General features: G+C 36.2%; 1 protein-coding gene and 1 non-coding gene across 2 annotated transcripts; one reads left to right on the top strand and one right to left on the bottom strand.

Moving 5' to 3' along the window:
- On the bottom strand, positions 1-85 carry Trnal-cag (transfer RNA leucine (anticodon CAG)). The gene has a single exon. It is a non-coding gene; the product is annotated as a tRNA-Leu (tRNA).
- A 408-nt stretch (positions 86-493) lies between these two features.
- Positions 494-19,664, top strand: LOC129219738 (ubiquitin-conjugating enzyme E2 E1-like). The gene is made up of 3 exons (XM_054854031.1): positions 494-582; positions 16,219-16,469; positions 19,383-19,664. The coding sequence occupies exons 2-3, from the start codon at positions 16,221-16,223 to the stop codon at positions 19,662-19,664; spliced, it is 531 nt and encodes a 176-aa protein (XP_054710006.1). The 5' UTR covers positions 494-582; positions 16,219-16,220.
- The last annotated feature ends 1,833 nt before the right edge of the window (positions 19,665-21,497 follow it).

The raw sequence follows: 21,497 nt of genomic DNA, 5'->3' as shown, positions 1-21,497 counted from the left end.
TGTCAGAAGTGGGATTCGAACCCACGCCCACAAGAAGTGGACTGCGACCTGAACGCAGCGCCTTAGACCGCTCGGCCATCCTGACATGATAATATAAAATTAAATGTAAAATTTAAACCTGATTTACAAATTGAAATTAAATTGCTACAAGTTATCTAACATTTTACTGTTATTGCTTTATGAACAGTTTTAGTTCCACCTCTGCTCTACGCAGAAGCTAAAATGGCAGTTCTCACATCACAAAACCTTTAGAGGGATTCATGAAAACTAAATTTTAGTGCTGCCATCTATAAGTCTTGTTCCTTACTAAATCTTCCTGCTACCCTATTGCTTTGATACTTAGATTTTTTTTTGTGACGTCATAAAGACTACGCCTTATTTTCAAAATCGGACATTTTAAAAAAATTATTAAAAATTAAGCGTAGAGAAGAGTTTTTTCTCGCTCCAAGTTTTTTTTTTTTTTTGCTAATTCTATCAATTTCAGCGACTTAAAGCAGTACTTTTGACTAAAGGAAACAACGCCAGAAAAAAAACCAAGGCTGTAAAACTTGTGACTAAATAAAATTTCGTTTTTGTTTTGAGGTAAGCATTACCCTTTTTGATTATTATCTTGATTGAGGTGATTTATCTTACTTTTTTTTTTTTTTTCTTTTTTTGTACTGTCAGCCGAGGATAATCAAGGATGTTAGTTGTATTTATGAAGGGTTGCGGTTAATTTATTCGGGAATTTTTTATTTGCATATTCATTTCTTAAGAATGATTATTTTGACGGAAAACTTTCAGTACTATTTTTTTCTTTAATTTTACCTGATTGTTAAACATGCGTCACTTGGCATTACTTTTAATTTCGAGGTAGACCGTGCTAAGTCGGGCAAAGCAGCTAGTTGTAATAGTAATTCGAATGATTATAACAACAACAAAAAAAAAAACATTTGAATAGTAAAAATTTTTTTAAATGCTTCTTTTTTATCATGTACGCATTAAAAATTTCATAACGCATTTAATTCAGTACGTGGAAGTATAAAGTGCAGTAGACTTGCGCTTAACCGGTACTCCGGTTTAACTGACCGTAGTTCACATAAGTACGAAAACCGAAAACCAAATTAGTAAAAAAATTAAAATGTCATACAAATTTTTTGCTAAAAAATAAAAAAAAACTAAAAATACGAAATACTTTGTTAACGGTATCATAATTTGTTCGCAATTTAAAAAATAATAATAAAAGAGTTTTAGAATGTGTGTGGGGGGAACGGATTGACTTCTATTCGCAACTCTAACGAACTATAAGGGGCACTGCAGTCACTGTCTAATGGCGGACGAAAAAACTAAATCAAACGCACGTGGTAACGAAGAAAATGCTAAAAGTGTTGTGAGTTTTGTTCGTATGTATGATTTTTTTATTTTATCCTTTATAAATCAATATTTTAAGTCCCGAGGATATTTTGGCCCACGTAGAAAGAGATTAGAATTCAAGAAGCATTACTAAACGTCAAACATTAATGCAAACTACGTAGTTCGTAGTTCTAAGCAGCCATTTTCACGATGTTGAGTTCGATATTTATCAATTCTTGATAAAACTAAATAATAATTGTGGCCTGACAAGAATAACAATTAATGCTAGAAAATTTAATGTGACATTACAAACTATTACCAAAAGAAGATGATACTTCTTTGCTTTGCTTGACTAGCGCTTATTGTTTTGCATTTGTAGCTGAGTTATTTCTCTCGAATTCCCGAATCGGTTAATTTAAAATTTTTCTGTTTCGATGTTTCCAATTTCTGAGTTACGATTTAATTATGTCATGTTATGCAAATCATCTACAAAATTCTTACGGATATACGGTGGTAGTTTTCTTTTCAGTTTGATTGACCATTATTTCTTTTTACTTATCGAATTCTGTAATTTTACTACCATTTTATTCCGCTCATGATAAAAATTAAAAATGGTTTCTCTAAAAACGCGAAATCTCGCCAAGGCTACTTTGCTCGCACAATACCAAAACTATAACCCTAAACAAATTTGGCGAAACCTTTCAGCTGAGAATAAAAGGAATAAAGTAAATTCTTTCTCTGTTAAACATTTTTCATTTTGTTCTACGATAATATATTCAAGAAAATATTTTGCATACTGTCCATTCCAACTAAATGCTGCTGTAAAATATGGTTAGTCAAATTAATTTAAGATTAAAAAAACTCATATTCTTACAAATTCATACAAAACAATAAAATTTTTTACTTTGTATGACGTTATCCAAGTTTGTTAATCCAGAGTTTTCGCTTTCACCATTTCTCAAATCAACTCATATTTTAGAAGGAAATAAGGAAAACTAACATTATTTTGAGAAGCTCGAGAATACTACTAAGGGACAAATTAATTTCTGTAGCTGAAAGCAAACTAAGACACATCGATTGCGTTAATAAATACTCAGAACAAACTGCCTGTGTTTACGTCAACAGACACACGAGGAACGCAACGTGGCGATGTTTTAGTGGTGTTTTCCCATTTGGTCCAAAAAAGAAGGGTGTTTTCCCATTTGGTCCAAAAATTTCTCGTGGTTTTGACTGACAAGATTTTCTTTATGTGTTTGACAGTTTGGACCAGTTGGAACCTCACCGTTTTAGTTTCTTCGGCAGTTTTGTAAATCACCGCAAGGTAGCGTATTCGAGCTCTGGAGTTGCGAATTTCTTTTTACTTATCGAATTCTGTAATCTTACTACCATTTTATTCCACTCATGATAAAAATTAAAAATGGTTTAACTAAAAACGTGAAATCTCGCCAAGGTTACTTTGCTCGCACAATACTAAAACTATAACCCTAAACAAATTTGGCGAAACCTTTCAGCTGAGAATAAAAGGAATAAAGTAAATTCTTTCTCGGTTAAACATTTTTCATTTTGTTCTACGATAATATATTCAAGAAAATATTTTGCATACCGTCCATTCCAACTGAATGCTGCTGTAAAATATGGTTAGTTAAATTAATTTAAGATTTAAAAAAAAAAAACATTCTTGCAAATTCACACAAAACAATAAAAATTTTTACCTTGTATAACGTTATCCAAGTTTGTTAATCCAGAGTTTTCGCTTTAACCATTTTTCAATCAACTCACATTTTAGAAGGAAATAAGGAAAGCTAACATTATTCTGAGAAGCTCAAAAATACTACTAAGGGACGAAACAATTTCTGTAGCTGAAAGCTACAGAAATCGAACTAAGACACATCGATTGCGTTAATAAATACTCAGAACAAACTGACTGCGTTTACGTCAACAGACACACATTTAACGCAACGTGGCAATGTTTTAGTTTTCCCGGCAGTTTTATAAATCACCGCAAGGTAGCGTATTCGAGCGCTGGAGTTGCGAATTCAGTTCAATCATAGAGACAATCATAACACCACCACAGAAACTCTAGTGTGGTGATGATCATAGAGGCTGCTTTCAGTGATAAAGCTAACGGAGTCACCAATTTATTAAAAACGATTCACTTTTAAGGATGCACAGTAGCACCTCGTTCATCCGACGCGCGTTTATCCGGATCTCCGGTTTACTCGGATCAAATTTATAGAATTTAAAAAAACATTACATTCCCTTAAATAATAATTTTAAATTGTGGCAGCGTGGCAGCTGTAGTACTGATCGGTATCTTAAATTGAAATTGTAGGTAAAAATCTTACCCTTTGCCGATTCCTTTTGGGCGTTTGCATCTTTAATTGCTGAGAAAGGTATTGAAATTGACTAAAGAAAATGCACAGTAATATCTAATAGAAAACTCAATATATTAACAAAATATTTGCAGCTTCAAATAACAAATTTACAAATCGGACTCCATAAAAATCATTTTTCCGTGTTCCATCAATTCTATTTATTTTATCCCTCGCTCAGTTCACTTCAGATCCGAAAAGCGGTGGGCGGAAGGAAAAGTTCAAAAATAAAAGTTCAAGGCTAACCTTGATCAATTGCAACAGTAGAAAGAACGGAAGTGTAAGTACACCTAACATTCGCTTTTTATCTTGATTTCTGCCTATGTTATCAAATCTGTAGTTGCCAGTTCAACATTGCCTCTAGAATAATGTCAATCCATCAGACATGACCCCACTAAATTTTGCTTACGCTTATTGGCCGAGACAGTCAATGAAACTCATGGCAGCAAAGAAGGGGCTACAGGAAACCCCTGTTTCCATTATGTTGCCATTGATTGGTGGATGCAAGGGTCCAGCTCAGCGCCGCTTGCGGTCAAAAAGGGCGACTTCCAATCCAAAATAAGCAAACTTTGAAACGCTGATGTTGATTGGAGGGTGCATGAGCAGTTGCATCGGTTTAACCAGAAACGTCATACATTGTCAAGGCCCGTTAAACGTCAGCGGCATCTAGTGGGGCCATGCTTCAGATCAACCATTTTGGACAAAGCGCATTTTTAAGTCGTTGTCTTTTTCGGCGAGTTGTCGCGTTTGGGGATTTTTCACTGCGAGCAATTATTAGCGACACGACCCGAAACCCGAAACTTTCCTCTGGTAACCCTAGTTCCACAGCAATGAAAATTACGAGCCAAAATGGCTAAACTTAAGCTGATGCGTCGTTCCTGTCTTCTAATAGTGGTTGTATTCTAGAGTGGTATTCACAACTCCAGCGCTCGAATACGCTGCCTTGCGGTGATTTATAAAATTAAAGAAAAAGGTAAAACATTGCGTTCCACGTGTGTCTGTTGAGGTAAACATAGGCAGTCTGTTAACGCATACCATGCGTCTCCGATTGCTTTCAGCAACAGAAATTGATTTGTCCTTCAATGGAGCTTCTCAAAATAATGTTAGTTTCCATTATTTCTCCCTTAAAAGTTAGTTGATTGTTGGAAACAGCGAAAGTGTAAATAGAAGAAAACTCTGGATTAACAAACCACTTAATCGGCATGAAATTAGCGACGAATATGCTCGTCTGTTCCAAGCATTTTATTTGAAAGGGGATTAAGTGTTTTACCAGGTAACTTTTTTATTGTTTTGTGGGAATTTGTATAAGTATGAGGTTTTTATTTTATCTAAAGCTCGAAAGGAGGATTTAATATCATTAACAGAAGAATTAGGACTTTCATCTCTACCTATTTTAAAATTAATTAATTTAACTAACCTTATGTTACTGCATTTAGTGGGAATGGATCGTATGCAAAATATATTCTTGAAAATATTGTCGCAGAACGGAATGAAACATTTTAATCGAAAGAGACCGTTTAGAATTTGAGCTAGCCAAATTAAAAGCTGAGAATTTTAATCGCCAAAATAGTGCACCAACTTTATTTCATTGCTGACATTATCGGCTGAAGAGTTTCGCCAAAAAATTGTTTAGGGTTATAGTTTTAGTGTTATGCCATCAAGGAACCTTGGCGAGATTTCGCTTATCAGTTAAACATTTTTTTTTATGATGAGTGGAATAAAAAGGTAGAAAGGTTACAGAATTCTAAAGTTTAAAGAAATAATGGAAGATCATTTAAAAAGAAAACTACCACCAATTTTCCCGTGATATTCTAATTGATGATTTTCATATCATGATAGAATTAAATCATCTAATTCAGAAATTAGAAACATAGGAAACGGAAAAAAATAAAACTAACCAATTTGGCAATTTGAGAAATAACTCGGCGACAAATGTAAAACAATTAGTGTTCGTCAAAGAAATATCACCTTCCTCTTTTAAAAAATATTAGTATTGTCATATAAATAAATTATCTACCATTAAATGTTATGAAAATGTAATTCTATCAAGAATTGATAAATATCGAATTCAACATCGTGGAAATGGCTGCTTCAGAACAACAAACTACATGAAATACACCGCCAGCTCAGTCATTTCCAGCCGAGGACTGCAGTTTCGTGCTTATTAGCACTCATCAGCCCGGCATAGGAAAGTGACTGAGCTGGAAATGGAAAACCTCTTAAGGAAGCCAAGAGTGCGAAACAAACTGGTAGCTAATATAGAATTAGCAGACCAGACGAGTGACCGAAGCAATGGTTCGGCTCAACTCGAAGATTGAACGCGAGGCAAGGTATATTCAGTAAATTACCGCCCATTAGCCAGGGCTGAAGCAGAAATACCTGAAATACACCGCCAGCTCAGTCATTTCCAGCCGAGGATGCAGTTTCGTGCTTATTAGCACTCATCAGCCCGGCATAGGAAAGTGACTGAGCTGGAGATGGAAAACCTCTTAAGGAAGCCAAGAGTGCGAAACAAACTGGTAGCTAATATAGAATTAGCAGACCAGACGAGTGACCGAAGCAATGGTTCGGTTCAACTCGAAGATTGAACGCGAGGCAAGGTATATTCAGTAAATTACCGCCCATTAGCCAGGGCTGAAGCAGAAATACCTGAAATACACCGTCAGCTCAGTCATTTCCAGTCGAGGATTGCAATTTCGTGCTTATTAGCACTCATCAGCCCGGCATAGGAAAGTGACTGAGCTGGAGATGGAAAACCTCTTAAGGAAGCCAAGAGTGCGAAACAAACTGGTAGCTAATATAGAATTAGCGGACCAGACGAGTGACCGAAGCAATGGTTCGGTTCAACTCGAAGATTGAACGCGAGGCAAGGTATATTCAGTAAATTACCGCCCATTAGCCAGGGCTGAAGCAGAAATACCTGAAATACACCGTCAGCTCAGTCATTTCCAGCCGAGGATTGCAATTTCGTGCTTATTAGCACTCATCAGCCCGGCATAGGAAAGTGACTGACTGGAGATGGAAAACCTCTTAACTAAGCCAAGAGTACGAAACAAACTAGTAGCTAATATAGAATTAGCAGACCAGGTAATTTACTGAATATACCTTGCCTCGCGTTCAATATTCGAGTTGAACCGAACCATTGCTTCGGTCACTCGTCTGGTCTGCTAATTCTATATTAGCTACCAGTTTGTTTCGCACTCTTGGCTTCCTTAAGAGGTTTTCCATCTCCAGCTCAGTCACTTTCCTATGCCGGGCTGATGAGTGCTAATAAGCACGAAACTGCAGTCCTCGGCTGGAACTGACTGAGCTGGCGGTGTATTTCAGGTATTTCTGCTTCAGCCCTGGCAAATGGGATGTAATTTTCTGAATAAACAAACTACATGTTTTGCATTAATTTCTAACGTTTAGCAATGCTTCTTGAGTTCTCATTTCTTTCTACGTAGAACAGAATATCGACAAAGCTTAAAATATATGAATTTCAAACGAATAAAAAAAAAAAAAAACATTTATGCAAACAAAAATTGGTAGAATTACGGTAACCGGGTCGCGTTGGCGTATTTTTTTAAAAACTGCCAAATTTGGCACCTACGACTCAAGTAAACAAAGTACAACAATGTAAACAAAGGAATTCATTCAATGAGAGTTGTCCCAAAGAAAAGGGGCGGATCTTCGGATATCTTAAACTATATCATCTTGGTAACTACAACTGTTTTTCTTTCTCTGATCGCAACCGTTACTGTCGGCAGTCACTGTCTAATGGCGGATGAAAAAACTAAAACAAACGCACGCTGTAACGTATAAATTGCTTCTAAACTTAGGAAATGAGAGAAATTTTCGTTCGCATGTATGATTTTTTGTTCTTTATTCATTTGAAAAGATTTTTCAAAGTCTTGGTTATTCTGACCCATGTAGAAAGAGATTAGAAATCAAAAAGTATTACGAAAGTAAAAAATTAATGCAGAACACACAGTAAGTTGTTCTGAAGCAGCCATTTTCACGATGTTGAATTCGGAATTCATAAATTTTTGGTTCGCATCGAACAGCATTTTCATTTTGTAACGTTTTTTCTATACATTAGTACATATTATGTCCAGTGTCGTGACATTTCCGGCATTTGTTGACATTTTTGTCACATAGTGCACATACGTGACAGACTGTCAAGAGTGACATTTAACACTAGATAATTTATTTCTATGACTATATGATTGGATATCAAAAGAAATCCTCATGCCTTTAATTCAATCGTCATGGAAATGATTTAACTGATATGCAAAATCTTGTCGAGATGCATTATTCTTTCACACAATTTCAAAACCATAACTCTATAAACAGATTTTTGGCGAAACTCTTCCACCGATAATGACAGCTTTTGCGCAGCAATAAATTTAAGTTGGCGCGATATTTTAGCGATAAAAATTCCAAACTTTTATTTTTTTATTGTTCAAATTCTTAACGTTCTTTCTGGATTTTTCAATCTGTTCTGCGATAAATATTTTCAAGAAAATTTATTTGCATTATGTCCATTTCAGTTAGATGTTGTAGTAACAAAGGTTATTTAAATCATTTATGTGGAATTAGGTTAAGGAAAAGAGTAATTTTTCATCATGGTCCTAGTGTCCAGTCAATGTTGTTAAGTCCGCTTTTGAAAAACTGATATTTATTCAAATTCACTCAGAACAAGATAAATAAAATGTGTACTCACAGTTTATATCAGATATTTTTGATGTAACGCTGTTGCGAATGACGATTCCAAATGATGAATTACGCAAATGAAAAAAAAAAAAAGTACACATAACAATTTGTTTGTTTTGCCCAAAATGAATACGTGGAACGCAATGTTTTAGTTTTTTCGGCAGTTTTGTAAATATCCGCAAGGTAGCGTATTCGAGCTCTGGAGTTGCGAATTTTTCCTTTTAAAAATATTGCAAAATATGGAAAGAAACAAATGATTACGCCTATTTTTTTTTTTATAGAATTATATCATTTTTCTTATTTTGAAATTAAGTTTGTAGAAAATATACAAATGAGAGGTAACGTTTTTCAGATCTGCAGAGATGAATTTTTGAGACATTAAAAGAAACGTGTTTAGGATTCGATACTAACAATAGCGAAATGATGGAATTTGACTTTTTTTCTCCAGTGGAAAGCAAATGAGCAAGCTTGTACAAGAAAGCTCAAGTGCAACGCATGATAAAAATGCGAAGATTTAAAAATAAAAATTTGCCGTTAATGCTCTTTACGTTCCCATTCCAGTAATATTAAACTCATTTTTTCCTTTAATTTGATACATTTTTTAAATAAAAAAAATATTTAGAAGCGGAAGTGTAGGAAAAGAAATAAAGTATCATGATGTATTTGAATGAAAAGGTTCATGACGTGTTTGGTGTTACACTTTTTATTAAAATGTTTAATTTCCTATGGAACATTGAAATGAAACATATATTTCTACCAAAATTTAACAACAGTAAAATTTGGATAGAACACATTAGTCTGAAATAATCTGAGAAAAAGCCATTAAAAATACCTATTGTTTATATAAGAATTAAAACGATCTGCTAAATAAGTAAAATCACATCAAAAGATCCATTCAGAGAACGTTATCATTACTAAAATTGAAGTTCTAACTAACTGAATTAGTTATTTCGATAATAAATAAATTTTAAGTTTAAAATAGAACAATAAAACATGAAGGAAATAACTTACTGCGAACACATTCCAAAAAGGCATCCAAAAGGTATGAATAACTAATTTTAAATTCAAAACTTAGGGGATATTTCGATAATTGGGAATCTGGCGCGTTCGTCTTATTTTTGGCGTAAACCTTTTTATTTTGGTAACCCTGCTGATTTATAGTAACCCTATGAGAATAGATGTTTCCCACCTCTTTGTTTAGATTTGCAACGAAAAATATCTCTCGCGCAGGCAATGGAGCCAAAAATTGACGCCAATGAAGAAGGATCGCCAGATTCCCAATTATCGAAATCTTCCCAAAACTTAAAAAAGTAAAAAGTGACAAACATTTCGTGAAGTAAAATTTTATAAAATGCTTCGAAACGTTCGGATAAATCTGCAACGGTCTACCTCTGATGTCACAAGAATGGGTGGAGCTACGTAACCTTCTGACGTCACATCGTTTTCCTTGCGAAGTTGATTTTCGCGTTTGATAATTTTTTCTTTTCGCTATTCGATCATATTTTTTTATTTATTTATTTCTCTTTATTTCCTTTTTATTATTGTTATAAAACAGAAAGGGAGTTTATTTTTAAAGCAATAATGTTTTTACTTCATATTTAATTAAAATATTATTTGTTTTTAAGACATAAATTTGGCGTTATAAAAATATGATTATTTTATTCGAAAAATGGGAGGGGGGAGGAGATATCAAGAAAAGTTTTTAAAGTTATTTACCAAAATATGCTTTATTTTAGCTATTTAAGGGAAACATTTTGTGGGGAAAAATAGATTTTAAGTTTCTGTAAAATAAAACGGTATACGAAAAAAAAATGGTAAAAAAATCACGAATTTTTTTGTTATAAAATAATTTATTTCCCTTGAGCCGAGAAATAACAGGAATTATCTAACGTTTATTAGCACAAATAAATAGATTGTTGAACACACGTGTTTCGGGGTTTCCAGGAACCCCTTTTTCAATTCAAAGTTGTGAACTTTTGGATGTAAAGACATCCAGTAAAAATCTGTTTATTTGTACTAAAAAACATTGGTTATTTCTTGTTAATAATATTATTAAAGTTTAAAATAGGTGGTGACGATTGTCAAAATAAGTTTATCAAGTTACTCAACCATTATATTTTTATTTTAGCAATTAAATAAAATTTAATAGCCAAATGGGATAATTTAATAGCTAAGTTTATGGGGAACAATAGGTTTTAAGAGTCCGTGAAGTAAAACAGCTGACAAAAAAACAATGAAAATGGAAGAGCAGGATGGGGAGTGGGGGGGGGGGGGGCAATATTGTTATACCAAATCCAAATTATTTCTAAGGAATAAGAGAAAACAGAGGCATGGATTAAAACGAAAAATATACATTACTGAAGTTTAGTGCATTTGTGCTCAGGCATTCCAACTCCTTTAAATGACTGCTTTTGACAAAGATTCGTTTTTTTTTTTTTTTTTTTTTTTTAATGGAATAAACTAAGATGACTTTAATAAGAGTCCCCTGCTCGTTTCGCTACGCCTCAGACCCGGGTTTTATGCCAAAGTTCGTCACGGTCAACTCGGCCTTTCATTTCTTCAGTGGGTCGATAAAACGAGTATCAAGCGTGCTTTGGAACCTAAACACTAGGGGCTGCGCGTTCGGCTGACCGGAACATCTGATTTTAGCACCCCAGTGCCAATTGTTAGTTCATAAGTTTTGTTGATTTTAATTTCAAGGATATAAAGCTAGCAATACGTTTTTTAAATGAATAAACTTGTAAATATAGGATCGAATTGAAAAAGTTTAAAATTTCGGGGGAGGGGGAATGAAATGAGATGGAAGTGTAACTTTTTTTTTCTAGCAAATACTTGGTAATAGATTAATATCAGATTAAAGTAACAGAAATAGCAATACCTCCGTAGTCAACGTGTTAAATAACACTAGCCTACACTCCAGGCTCCCTGGTCAAGAGCGCCCATATAGGGGGGAAAGTGGGAGCTCAACCCATCCCCTCCCTTAGATATTGGAACCTCCTTGCTTTTAGTACTTTTTCTTTGCAAAAATGAAAAAAACATTTCTTCTCTAGCCATCAATGAATAATTTATTAAAAATGTCACACTTCAAAAAGTCTAATCTGCACTGAAATCGGTTTCTATGGGGAAAATATATCCTGCTAAACCATGAAAAAATATCTGAGCGCCCCCCCCCTATTTTTAAAATTATGCATATGGGCGCCCATGTTCCCGTACCTACCGCTTACACATGGTTTCATTGGTCAGATAGGACCCTGAAAACAGTTAAGTTTCTTGATCCAGACCAGGAGCTGGGCAATCCCTGATCCAGCACCCTCGAAGATATCAATTTGGAATGGAAACTTGGAGGTCTTCGTGATCACGACTGATTAAACGTGACGTGAACCTGTCACCATTAGCGTACACGGAGGATCTCCGACCAGCTGCATAGAACCCGCGATCCTGCAGTTGCGAATCCAACGCCCTACCGATCAGAAGAATACGGCCACATGTTAAGAACATGCAAAGGTCGCTGTATCATTTACCTGGAGACCCTACTCAATGGACTTCTTTTTCCCACTAATGGATTTTACCGCAACGCTGTAATTGAATTCTTGACTTCAAAATTCAAATGATTGCCTGGGACTTGATACTGGATGTTATGTTTTGGATGTTGCGTGCTGGATAATGTTTTCGCTTAAAAAGGATGTGTGAAATCGAAAAGGTCGTTAATAAATAATTCGATTTCGAGGTGCATGGACGCTACCATCCAAGGGGAGGAACATGCTAGCGGAGGCTCGTGGACTAGAGGACATGGACGCGCCACCACCTAAGGAGGAGGGACATGCTCGCGGAGGCCCGAGGACCAGAGGACATGGGCGCCATCATTGAAGAAGATGGACACGCTCATGGAGGACCGTGCACCAGAGAAGTTTGCATCATAAGTATAGAAAAATGCAATCAAAGGAAATCAATTATTGTCAAGTAAAAACAATAAACAACCGCGATTGCTCAAAAACATATTTATATAAACTTTTTTATTTTACTTTTTTTTTTTAATTCAGCAATTGTGAATTACTTATTGTTCTCACTTGACCCTTTTGGGCGTCCGTCCGTCCTTTGATTTTTTTTTTGCCACCACCGGTGGATTTTTGGAGGGACTCCACTTCGTCCACCCCCTCCCCAGTCCCCATACTGCTACTCCAGCGGACACCGTCTCCATGTTGCATCCATAGCCTACACACACGCAGAGGCCTACACGCACACACACGCCTGAACACATACACGCGCCTGCACACACACACACACTCCTGCACACACACACACGCCTGCACACACACACACGCCTGCACACACACACACGCCTGCATACACACTAACACACCTACATATACACGCCTGCACACAACAACATGCCTGTAGGCGTGAGACTTACACTCACACGCCTACATACACACACAAACTCGTGATTGCGAAAGACATAGTCAAAATTAAAATTAATTTTTATTTATTAATTGATTTTCCAATTTTTAAAAAATTATGTGAATAATTATTTATTTATTTAATTTATCTTAAATCGACTTCTAAGACGTATTTCTATTTAATTATTCAGTTCAAAAGTTACATTTTTCTGATCACAATATTTCTGCAGTTTTGTATTTGCCCTCTGCTTAAAATGCAGTTATTTTTACTTTTTTTCTTATTCAGTAAAAGTAGTTACTTTCTTTCTTATTTAGTATCATTAAAAACATGCTTAAAAATATTTTTAAAGTATTAAAAAGTTTTTGTTTCTAAATTATTGCAACTTTATTTTTTAAAGTCGACGGGGGGGGGGGGACTTCTTGCCAATTCAGGTAAACATTAGCGATGGAATAATTTTAATCGTGATGTATTTTGCAGTTCTTTAAGATATTTTGTAATTTTTCAATATGTTTAATTAATCGAATTAGTTTTTATAAGTCAAATGAGGAATGCCCCTAAAAATAATATAAACACCTAAATATAATAGAAAACATAGTGATATATGTTTAAATTTATTATAAATAACTAGTAAAAAAGTTAATATAAAAAAAATGTTTTTTGAAAATTGTTTTTTGATTTTTTTTTTTTTTTTCAAAAGCCGTGAGGTATAAGAAATCCTTCTTGCACCCCCCCCCCCTTGCCGCCATCCATGTGCACATTTCTTATTTCCTGCGGAAATAATAGGTGTCACATCATTGTCGTACCAGTAAAATTACAAAAGTATAAGAAAAAAGAAATGAATGAGTTAAAAAAAAAAAAACAGCGAGACTAAAACAACGTAAATCCGCTTATTTCAGACCGGCTGAAGAGTAGCTCCACCCATTCCGATGACGTCATATGGCAACGTAGCTGTGACGTCAGTGGTAGACCGTTGCAGATTTATCCGAACGTGTTTCGAAGATCAAAAATTGAAAAAGCACAGTATGTTGCCAATTTTCATTTCAGAAAAAAAAAAAACCTTTGAGAAAATTAAAAATATTATTCTATGGAATTAAAAAAAAAGATTTATTGGACAAATAAATTACAATTTTGTTCATGTGAATTCTGAAATGGTTGATTGGCCAAACGAATAGCAAATCAACTTTGGTTAGGGTTACCGAAACTGCTCCGTCGCCAAGGTAAGGTAGCGGGTTGCCAGAATGAAATATTTATCGCCGCGACCCGGTTACCGTAATTCTACCCAAAAATTACTAGGCCTATTATTTTATACGCTACTGCATGCATTTGTTTTACCTTATTCATCCGCCATTAGACGGTGGCTGCAGTGCCCCCTATAGTTTATTGGAGTTGCTAATTGCCATTTATGTGCATCTTATTATAGCTCGATAAGTATTACCTGAATAAGATTTTAAAAAATAACAAATTACAAAATTTAACACATCCAAAATTTGTTTCAGCAATGCCTTTGTATAACTTACTCCACAAAAAGTTTATTTTCAAAACAATGTAACTGCCGTAACCCGTTGCGATAGTGTATACTATGCTGTTGATTGTTCTTTCAAAATAACTTTGCTATTTGATACATCGTTTCTTGAAATTATTGTATTTGTGGACAATTAATTGAATATGGAAAATCGAGAATTGTAACACAAATTTCAGGTATCTAAAATAATTTCATGTTTCTTAAGTAGAATACTAAAGAAATATTTTCTTTTGAAAAAATTACTTGGAATATTTATTACCCTTAGGTACTTTTTCGTTGAATGTACTCTAATCGTTTAAATGGCGATTAGTGACGTAGTATTTACTTTCTAAATTGGCAAAAATATTTTTAAAAAAATGTTTTGCCGCCATGTTTGCGCCTTATGCTTTAGTTTTACTTTGCAATGGAATTTTAATTGTTTTAATTGATTTTATCCATGAGTTTGGTGGACATAATTTTACGGTGCTTTTCCGTTAAAGGTACGGCACTTAACGCATTTTTTATTTTTGAACTTTTGGCGATTTTAACGAAACAGCTTTAGTTTTATCACCGGGTTGGTGACTTTTTTTTTTGAGCAATCACGATTGCTTATAGTTTTCAATTAATTTCTCAATTCAAAAGTGTCCCCATGACTGAATGAACTTTTCTTTGCATCATGGATTTTTTCAGGGTTTTTTTTAAATAATTTTTTATGGGGCAGTAACTTACTGAATATACATGCCTTGCCTTCAATACTCGAGTTGAACGAACCATTGTTTTGGTCACTCGTCTGGTCAGTGCTAATTCTGTATTAGCTACCAGTTTGTTTGGCACTCTAGGCTTCCTTAAGAGGTTTTCCACCTCCAGCTCAGTCACTCCTATGCCGGTCTCATGAGTGCTAATAAGCAGGAAACTGCAGTCCTCGGCTGGAATTGACTGAGCTGGCGGTGTATTTCATGTATTTCTGCCTTAGCCCTGGCTATGAGGCGGCAACTTACTGAATATATTCTTTATTTTATTTATATAGATGTTTATTAATATTAATAGCAATTGACAATAAATTTACAAACTGATTATAGGAACATAATAATGATTAATATTTACACACTTTTTTTACACTTACAATATCCTACAGTTTTAATAATATTAAGGAGAACGGTTATGGGAACTGTTCACTTGTGCCCCTAGCTGTTGTGTTCACAAGTGCCCCATCGTCTACTTTAGAGCTAATTCGCAAAAATGAAGAACTTTTAATTTAATCAAAAAATTTAAACATTGTCATAAATTTACTTGAATGTTCATACAATGATTCGTAATACCTGTAGTTAGATTTAGAATTTTAGTTTTAAAAATGTTATCACGTGAAGAAGACACTGATAAAAAAATTTCGACACCTGCGAAAACAAAGAAATTTTGAGTGCCCTTCCACTTTAAGATCTCTGGCCTGGCTTGAGGAATTCTCTCCCACCGACATCAGTCTGTACTCCGGCAACATCAAGTAGCTGGCCGGCTGTGATTTGCATACACGTGGATACATGGATACATATAGTTCTTCCCATGGACACGACACCACAACCACTTATCACGCCAGCAAGAGTTGCTTACGTAGTTACTTTTGGACGTCAATCAACAATTCGAAATTCTTTTAAAAATAAAAATAAAAACTTGTTCGATAAGCACATTTTTAGTTTCAAAAAGATCTCAATTTTAAGTAGCTCGTCTACTGAGAACACGGAAGACATTTTAGCAATGATATCATCTGAAAAAATCTTATAGAATCATCCTGTTTTAAGCCTAGAATCAACGTGGTGAAACATAAAGCTTATTTACTCCCAAAAACCCCAAAGTTCCGGGTTAATTCTCCAAAATTCCCGAGGTTTTTCTCCCCCGTAGCTCAAAAACTGTTTTTTGCATCCCCAGATATGGATGAAGCAATGAGGGATAGGGGTGCAGGAGGAGATACGCCTGACTTCAACAGTTCCAAACGCTTACGGAAGGAGCTGAACAACATCATCCGTGACCCACCACCTCTGTGCAGTGCCGGACTGGAGGACAGTAACATCTACAGATGGGTTGCCACGATCGCCGGGCCTCCAGGATCTCCCTACGAAGGAGGGGTCTTCTCGCTCAGAATCAAGTTTACTAACCAGTACCCATTTGAACCACCACAGGTGAAATTTCTTTTATGCGCTGCCGAAAGCAGAGTTTTCTTTTTTCTTTTTTTGAGCAATCACGATTGCTTATTGTTCTTATTTGACCGTTTTTGAGGTCCGTGCCTTTTTCAGCTTGGACCAGAAGCCTATGCAGCACCACCGCCCACCGTCCTCTGCAGGCGGCGCGGCGCAGCTGCTCTGTTAATGAGCTATCCGCTTCTCCTGGTCGGAGGCGTCCATGTCCTAGACACACGCACGTTCACACACTCACACACATACACACACACGCCTACGTGCATACACACAGGTCTACGCACACACACAAGCCTACACACTGACACACACAACTATGCACACGTAACCGCCCAGGAGGAGAGGCAGGCTTTGGGGGGGGGGGGACAGGAGCTGTTTCTAGAAACAATAACTCCAATGAGTAGGGTCCTGTCTCAGTTCGTGATTGCGAAAAACATAATTTGAATTCAAAATTTCAGAATTCATATTAATTCTTTTTTTTTTTTAATCTGCATATTTGAACAACAGCAGCCGACGTCCGATTTTGACCAACTTTAATTAATGACCAAACTATCTCCCCGAAGTACAGCCGAACCTTCGGAAATTGACAACCTAAAAGGATTGGTTGGTAGAGTCTAATGACCGTTGTGGCACAATAGCCTTAATAGGCTGCTGTCTGACCACGGATTGTACGGAAAGACAAACAACCGTTTTACAGCCGCAAATGGATGAATCTATTATTTTTTAAGCGATGCCAGCTTTTGCAGAAGCAGAGTGTCATTCAAATGAGCGGAATACGCGCATCAGATTTTTACTTTTCCCCCTTTTTCACATAGATTCGTCTTATCTGGACGTTTGAAAATTCTATATAATCCGTAATTGAACAGTATACTGTGTCAAAGAGTGAATTAAACTAACAAACCGATGAAGAGATGCCGGAAATGTAAAATTAATCTTTATAATTAAATTTCTACTTCTGTTTGTATATCCCGGGTAATCTTCAAAACTTCTCTGGACCGATTTTAACCATTTTTTCCCCATAGATAGCTACATTCTCAGGAAAGAAACATACGCTATAATTTATTTCTGAAAAACTTAGTTTAAAAAAGTTATTATGGAAAACAGTAAATTTCATGCAATTTCCCCATTTAATCTTCATATAAATATTAGCCGATGATCGAGTAACCCGCGTGTTCCAATAATTAAACTCGCGCCACGGCATGATAACTTGATAATATGTTTTGGTAATGTTTAACATGCAGGGAAAGGCTTAATCGTGACAAGGCTGAACTCGATCCGGTCACTTAACTGTTTTACTGCTAAGACTGTCATTTCAGGGGAATGAAAAAACGAAGAAATGGTCAAGGGTCGTCGTGGCCTGATCGGTAAGGCATTGGACTAGGGGCCGGAGGGTCTCGGGTTCGATCCTCGCTAGTCGAAGATCCACCGTCGTGGTTAATGGTGATTGAGCGACGTTAATTATGCTCGTGGTTACAATAACCTCCAAGTGAAACGATACCTCTGGGGTCCCTCCCAGACCATAAAGTTATTCGGCTTCTGGCCTGGTTCTAAATTCTCGAACTGTCCATAGATGGCACCACCATCTATTGTGTTGTTTTCTGAAGGCAAGGCGCCTGGCACGCAGTCCTTCATAGTTAGAGGGCCAGCGGTCCCTTTGATAGTTAATAGTTGATAAAATCGTAACAATGAACGCTACCTACTGCAGTTTATAGGGTTCATCCACTGGAGTTAGGCTTACAATTTCAACTACCAAACAGGCAATGGCTTTGTTCAAATGTAGAAAAAATTTTCACCCATACCTTGACGGGCGATTTTCTAGTGATTAAATATAAAACCGATTGTTACAAAAATTCGTTGCTTTACAACAGCAATATTAATAGAAATCATAATGAAAATTTTGAATCAGTGCTTCTCTGGAGCAAGCATGAATTTTGTTCACTTCTAGTCGGGTACCCGGCGCTGCCGGGGCATTTAATTCAATAGTTTTTTTTCTTCTTTTGCACATACTACTTTTTGAACACAACGGAGAACATAGAAGAGCTTTTTTTTTCAAATCTTTTTTTTTTTTTCAATTTTTTTTTTTTTTTTTTTTTGGGGGGGGGGGTAGTACAATAGTTAGTACAATAGTTAGAATACAATTGTATAAACGAGTAGAACAACTGACCACACGAGTACAAAGTATTGTATTCGCGAAAAAATTTTCACTCAAAAATCGGCCTTAATTTCCGTTTTGCTCACCCCCGAATGAATGTTGAGTTTATTTTTCAACCCAACCACACGTGGATATATGCCTAGGAACGTACAGACACCCGAAATATCCATTTTGACGATCCCCGAGTTAATTACAACGAGTTTTCTCGTGACGTCTGTATGTACGTATGTTTGTGCGTATATGCGTACGTGTGTATGTGTGTATGTATGTCGCATAACTCAAGAACGGTATGTCCTAGAAAGTTGAAATTTGGTACTTAGACACCTAGTGGAGTCTAGTTGTGCGCCTTCCTTTTTAGTCGCATTCGGATGCTCCAAAGGGGGTCTTTTGCCTCTTTTTGGGGGGAAAACATTGTTAATATCGATGTAAACTCAAGTGGTGTTATAATTTGGCGGACACTTGGCGATATATCGCCATTCTTTTGGTCGCCATATTCGACAAATTTGGCAATTTTTTTTTCAAATCTGGTTTCAATTTAGCCACTGTTGGTGATATTTAGAGAGTAAACAATTGAATCACATTAAAATTTTTAATAATGGGGAAATGACATTAAATTGGAGTAAAAGGAAGTCATGTGATGCACACATCAGCTCGTTTGTAAAAGGAAGTAAAAGGGAGGGCGTAGGTATTAAAAGTTTGGAAACCAGTGGTGTGCAAGCTCAAAATGATGATTTTCTGTGTTACAGGTGACGTTTCTTACCCGCATCTACCATTGCAACGTGGGTGCCGACGGACACCTGTGCATGGATATCCTGGCGGATGCATGGAGCCCAGCCCTGACCGTGTCTTCTGTGCTTCTGTCTGTGTGTTCCTTGCTGACCGACTGCAATCCGAAGTCCCCGCTACAGTCTCACATCGCCTCTTTGTACCGCAAGAATCGCCAAGAGCACGACCGCCGAGCCCGACAATATACGCGCAGATATGCAAATGGACAAAACGACAATAGAATTCGAAATCCAATTTTGTAAAAGCAGTGAAATTATATCAATCATATACAGGGGTTTATAAAATAACGTGAGGTGTTCAGAGCTCTCTTGCGAGTGAAGTAGTGGACAAAACATTGCCAAATTTCATTGGCATACACCATGTATGCCAATGCAGTAGACCATGGGATTTCGATGTCTGAAAAAAAAAAAAAAAAAAAAAAAAAAAATCGCCATCAGGGGAAATTGTAGCGTTGAAAAGGTGTATTCTGTGACTATTGAAGGATTAAATGCTAACTGATAAAAATATGCATCAATTTTATTCACAAAATATGATTTTTACCAACAAGTGAGGTTCAATATGACCAACATCGAGATTTTCCAGGTACTGCACACAAAATGCACAATATTTTCCACACGTCTGGGGGGGGGGGGGGGAGGATTAATTTCGCCTACCTGTAACATTTTTCTAGTTTTGAAGGTTGAGGTATCGGGAACATGTCGCAGATACACAATACCGTTACGAAATCCCCATGGTTAAAAATCACAAGGTGAAAGATTGGGCGACCACGGTCTCCATACCGTAGGAAATGCATGACTAATTAGACTGCTATCAAAGAAATGTTGCCACCATACACTCAGTACCTAAAGCCCAGCATGGGGTGGTGCACCATTTTACATGAAATCCTTGCTGCCGCGCCTAAATTTCTTCCTGACGACTTTTGATAAAATTCTTCTCGTTACAAATTGAAATTTCGTGTTGGTTTTATTGAACCTCATTTGTAAGCAACAATTATTTGTAGCAAAAAACGTGATGTGTGCTTTAAATTTGACATTTTTTGGCATTTAATTCTTCAGTATTCGCAAGTAATACACTTTTGCAGCGCCAAAGTTCCTCCTGGTGGTGACTTTTGGTATTATTATTTTTTTTATTGTAGAAATCGAAATTCCGAGATCTGCTATGTCCGCCCATGAAATTTGGCAATGTTTCGTCCAATACTTCACTTTTTAGAGGGCTCTGAACACATCACGTTATTTTAAAACCACCCTGTATTTTGCATTGCCACTAAATCAATTTCTATGGATCGGCGGGAGTTTAGGAATCAATATTTTTGTAAACACGTCAATGCTACTACCATTCGAAAAATAAAAAAGTTTGAACAAAAAAAAAGTGTGAGAAAGTTGTGTGTGACTTTATATTCGTAGTTCTAGAGCTTGAATACGCCACATTTCGGAGATTTAAGAAATCATCTAAAGAGGAAAAACATTCCATTCCTCTTTTGGAATAAAACGTAGGCTTCAGACTGCTTGTGATGTCAATGCGATACAAATGATTAACCCCATTACCGCCATTCAATAAACAGAAAAATATACGGTGGTGCAATAATGAAAAAAATCTAAATAAGTAGCAATCGGAAGAGCATTTTAAAACATGTTTTTTGACGCATGAAATTATTTGCCCCCGTGTCCCCGTTATCAAAATAGGAGATCCCAAAGTCTGCCGAAATTGTAAGAAAAGTCGCCCCATTTAGCGAGTTTCGGCGAGTAATGGAAAATATCTTTCATGCGCTTTGCAAATGGATGCCCTGCCATATGCAGACGGTGAAATCGCTAAGTACCTTCAATATCTCGCCAAGTCTTTAAATTTGGCGCTTTTCTTAACATTTTAACAGAGTTTGATACCTTATATCTCGCAGGGGGAGGGGGGTAACGAAAAAATATTTAAATTACTTCATTCTTACCCTATTCGTGTGATACTCTGCTAAGCTTAAAAGTAGGTTATAAGTTACCGGACTTGTTTGTTTTACCCCTTTCATCAGCCATTAACCAGAGACTGCAGTACCTCCCATAGTTTATCCGAATTGCGACTATTTTTCA

The sequence above is a fragment of the Uloborus diversus genome, chromosome 1 (assembly GCF_026930045.1).
Source record: "Uloborus diversus isolate 005 chromosome 1, Udiv.v.3.1, whole genome shotgun sequence".
In the NCBI taxonomy this organism is placed as follows: Eukaryota; Metazoa; Arthropoda; class Arachnida; order Araneae; family Uloboridae; genus Uloborus; species Uloborus diversus.
This window is presented reverse-complemented; position numbering and strand designations above follow the sequence as displayed.

What these genes read in the sequence shown, in the direction of transcription:
- LOC129219738 (XM_054854031.1), top strand. Translation starts at nt 16,221, where the DNA reads ATGGATGAAGCAATGAGGGATAGGGGTGCAGGAGGAGATACGCCTGAC. An exon ending in ACCCATTTGAACCACCACAG is followed by an intron (nt 16,470 to 19,382) that starts GTGAAATTTCTT and finishes TCTGTGTTACAG; the next exon opens with GTGACGTTTCTTACCCGCAT.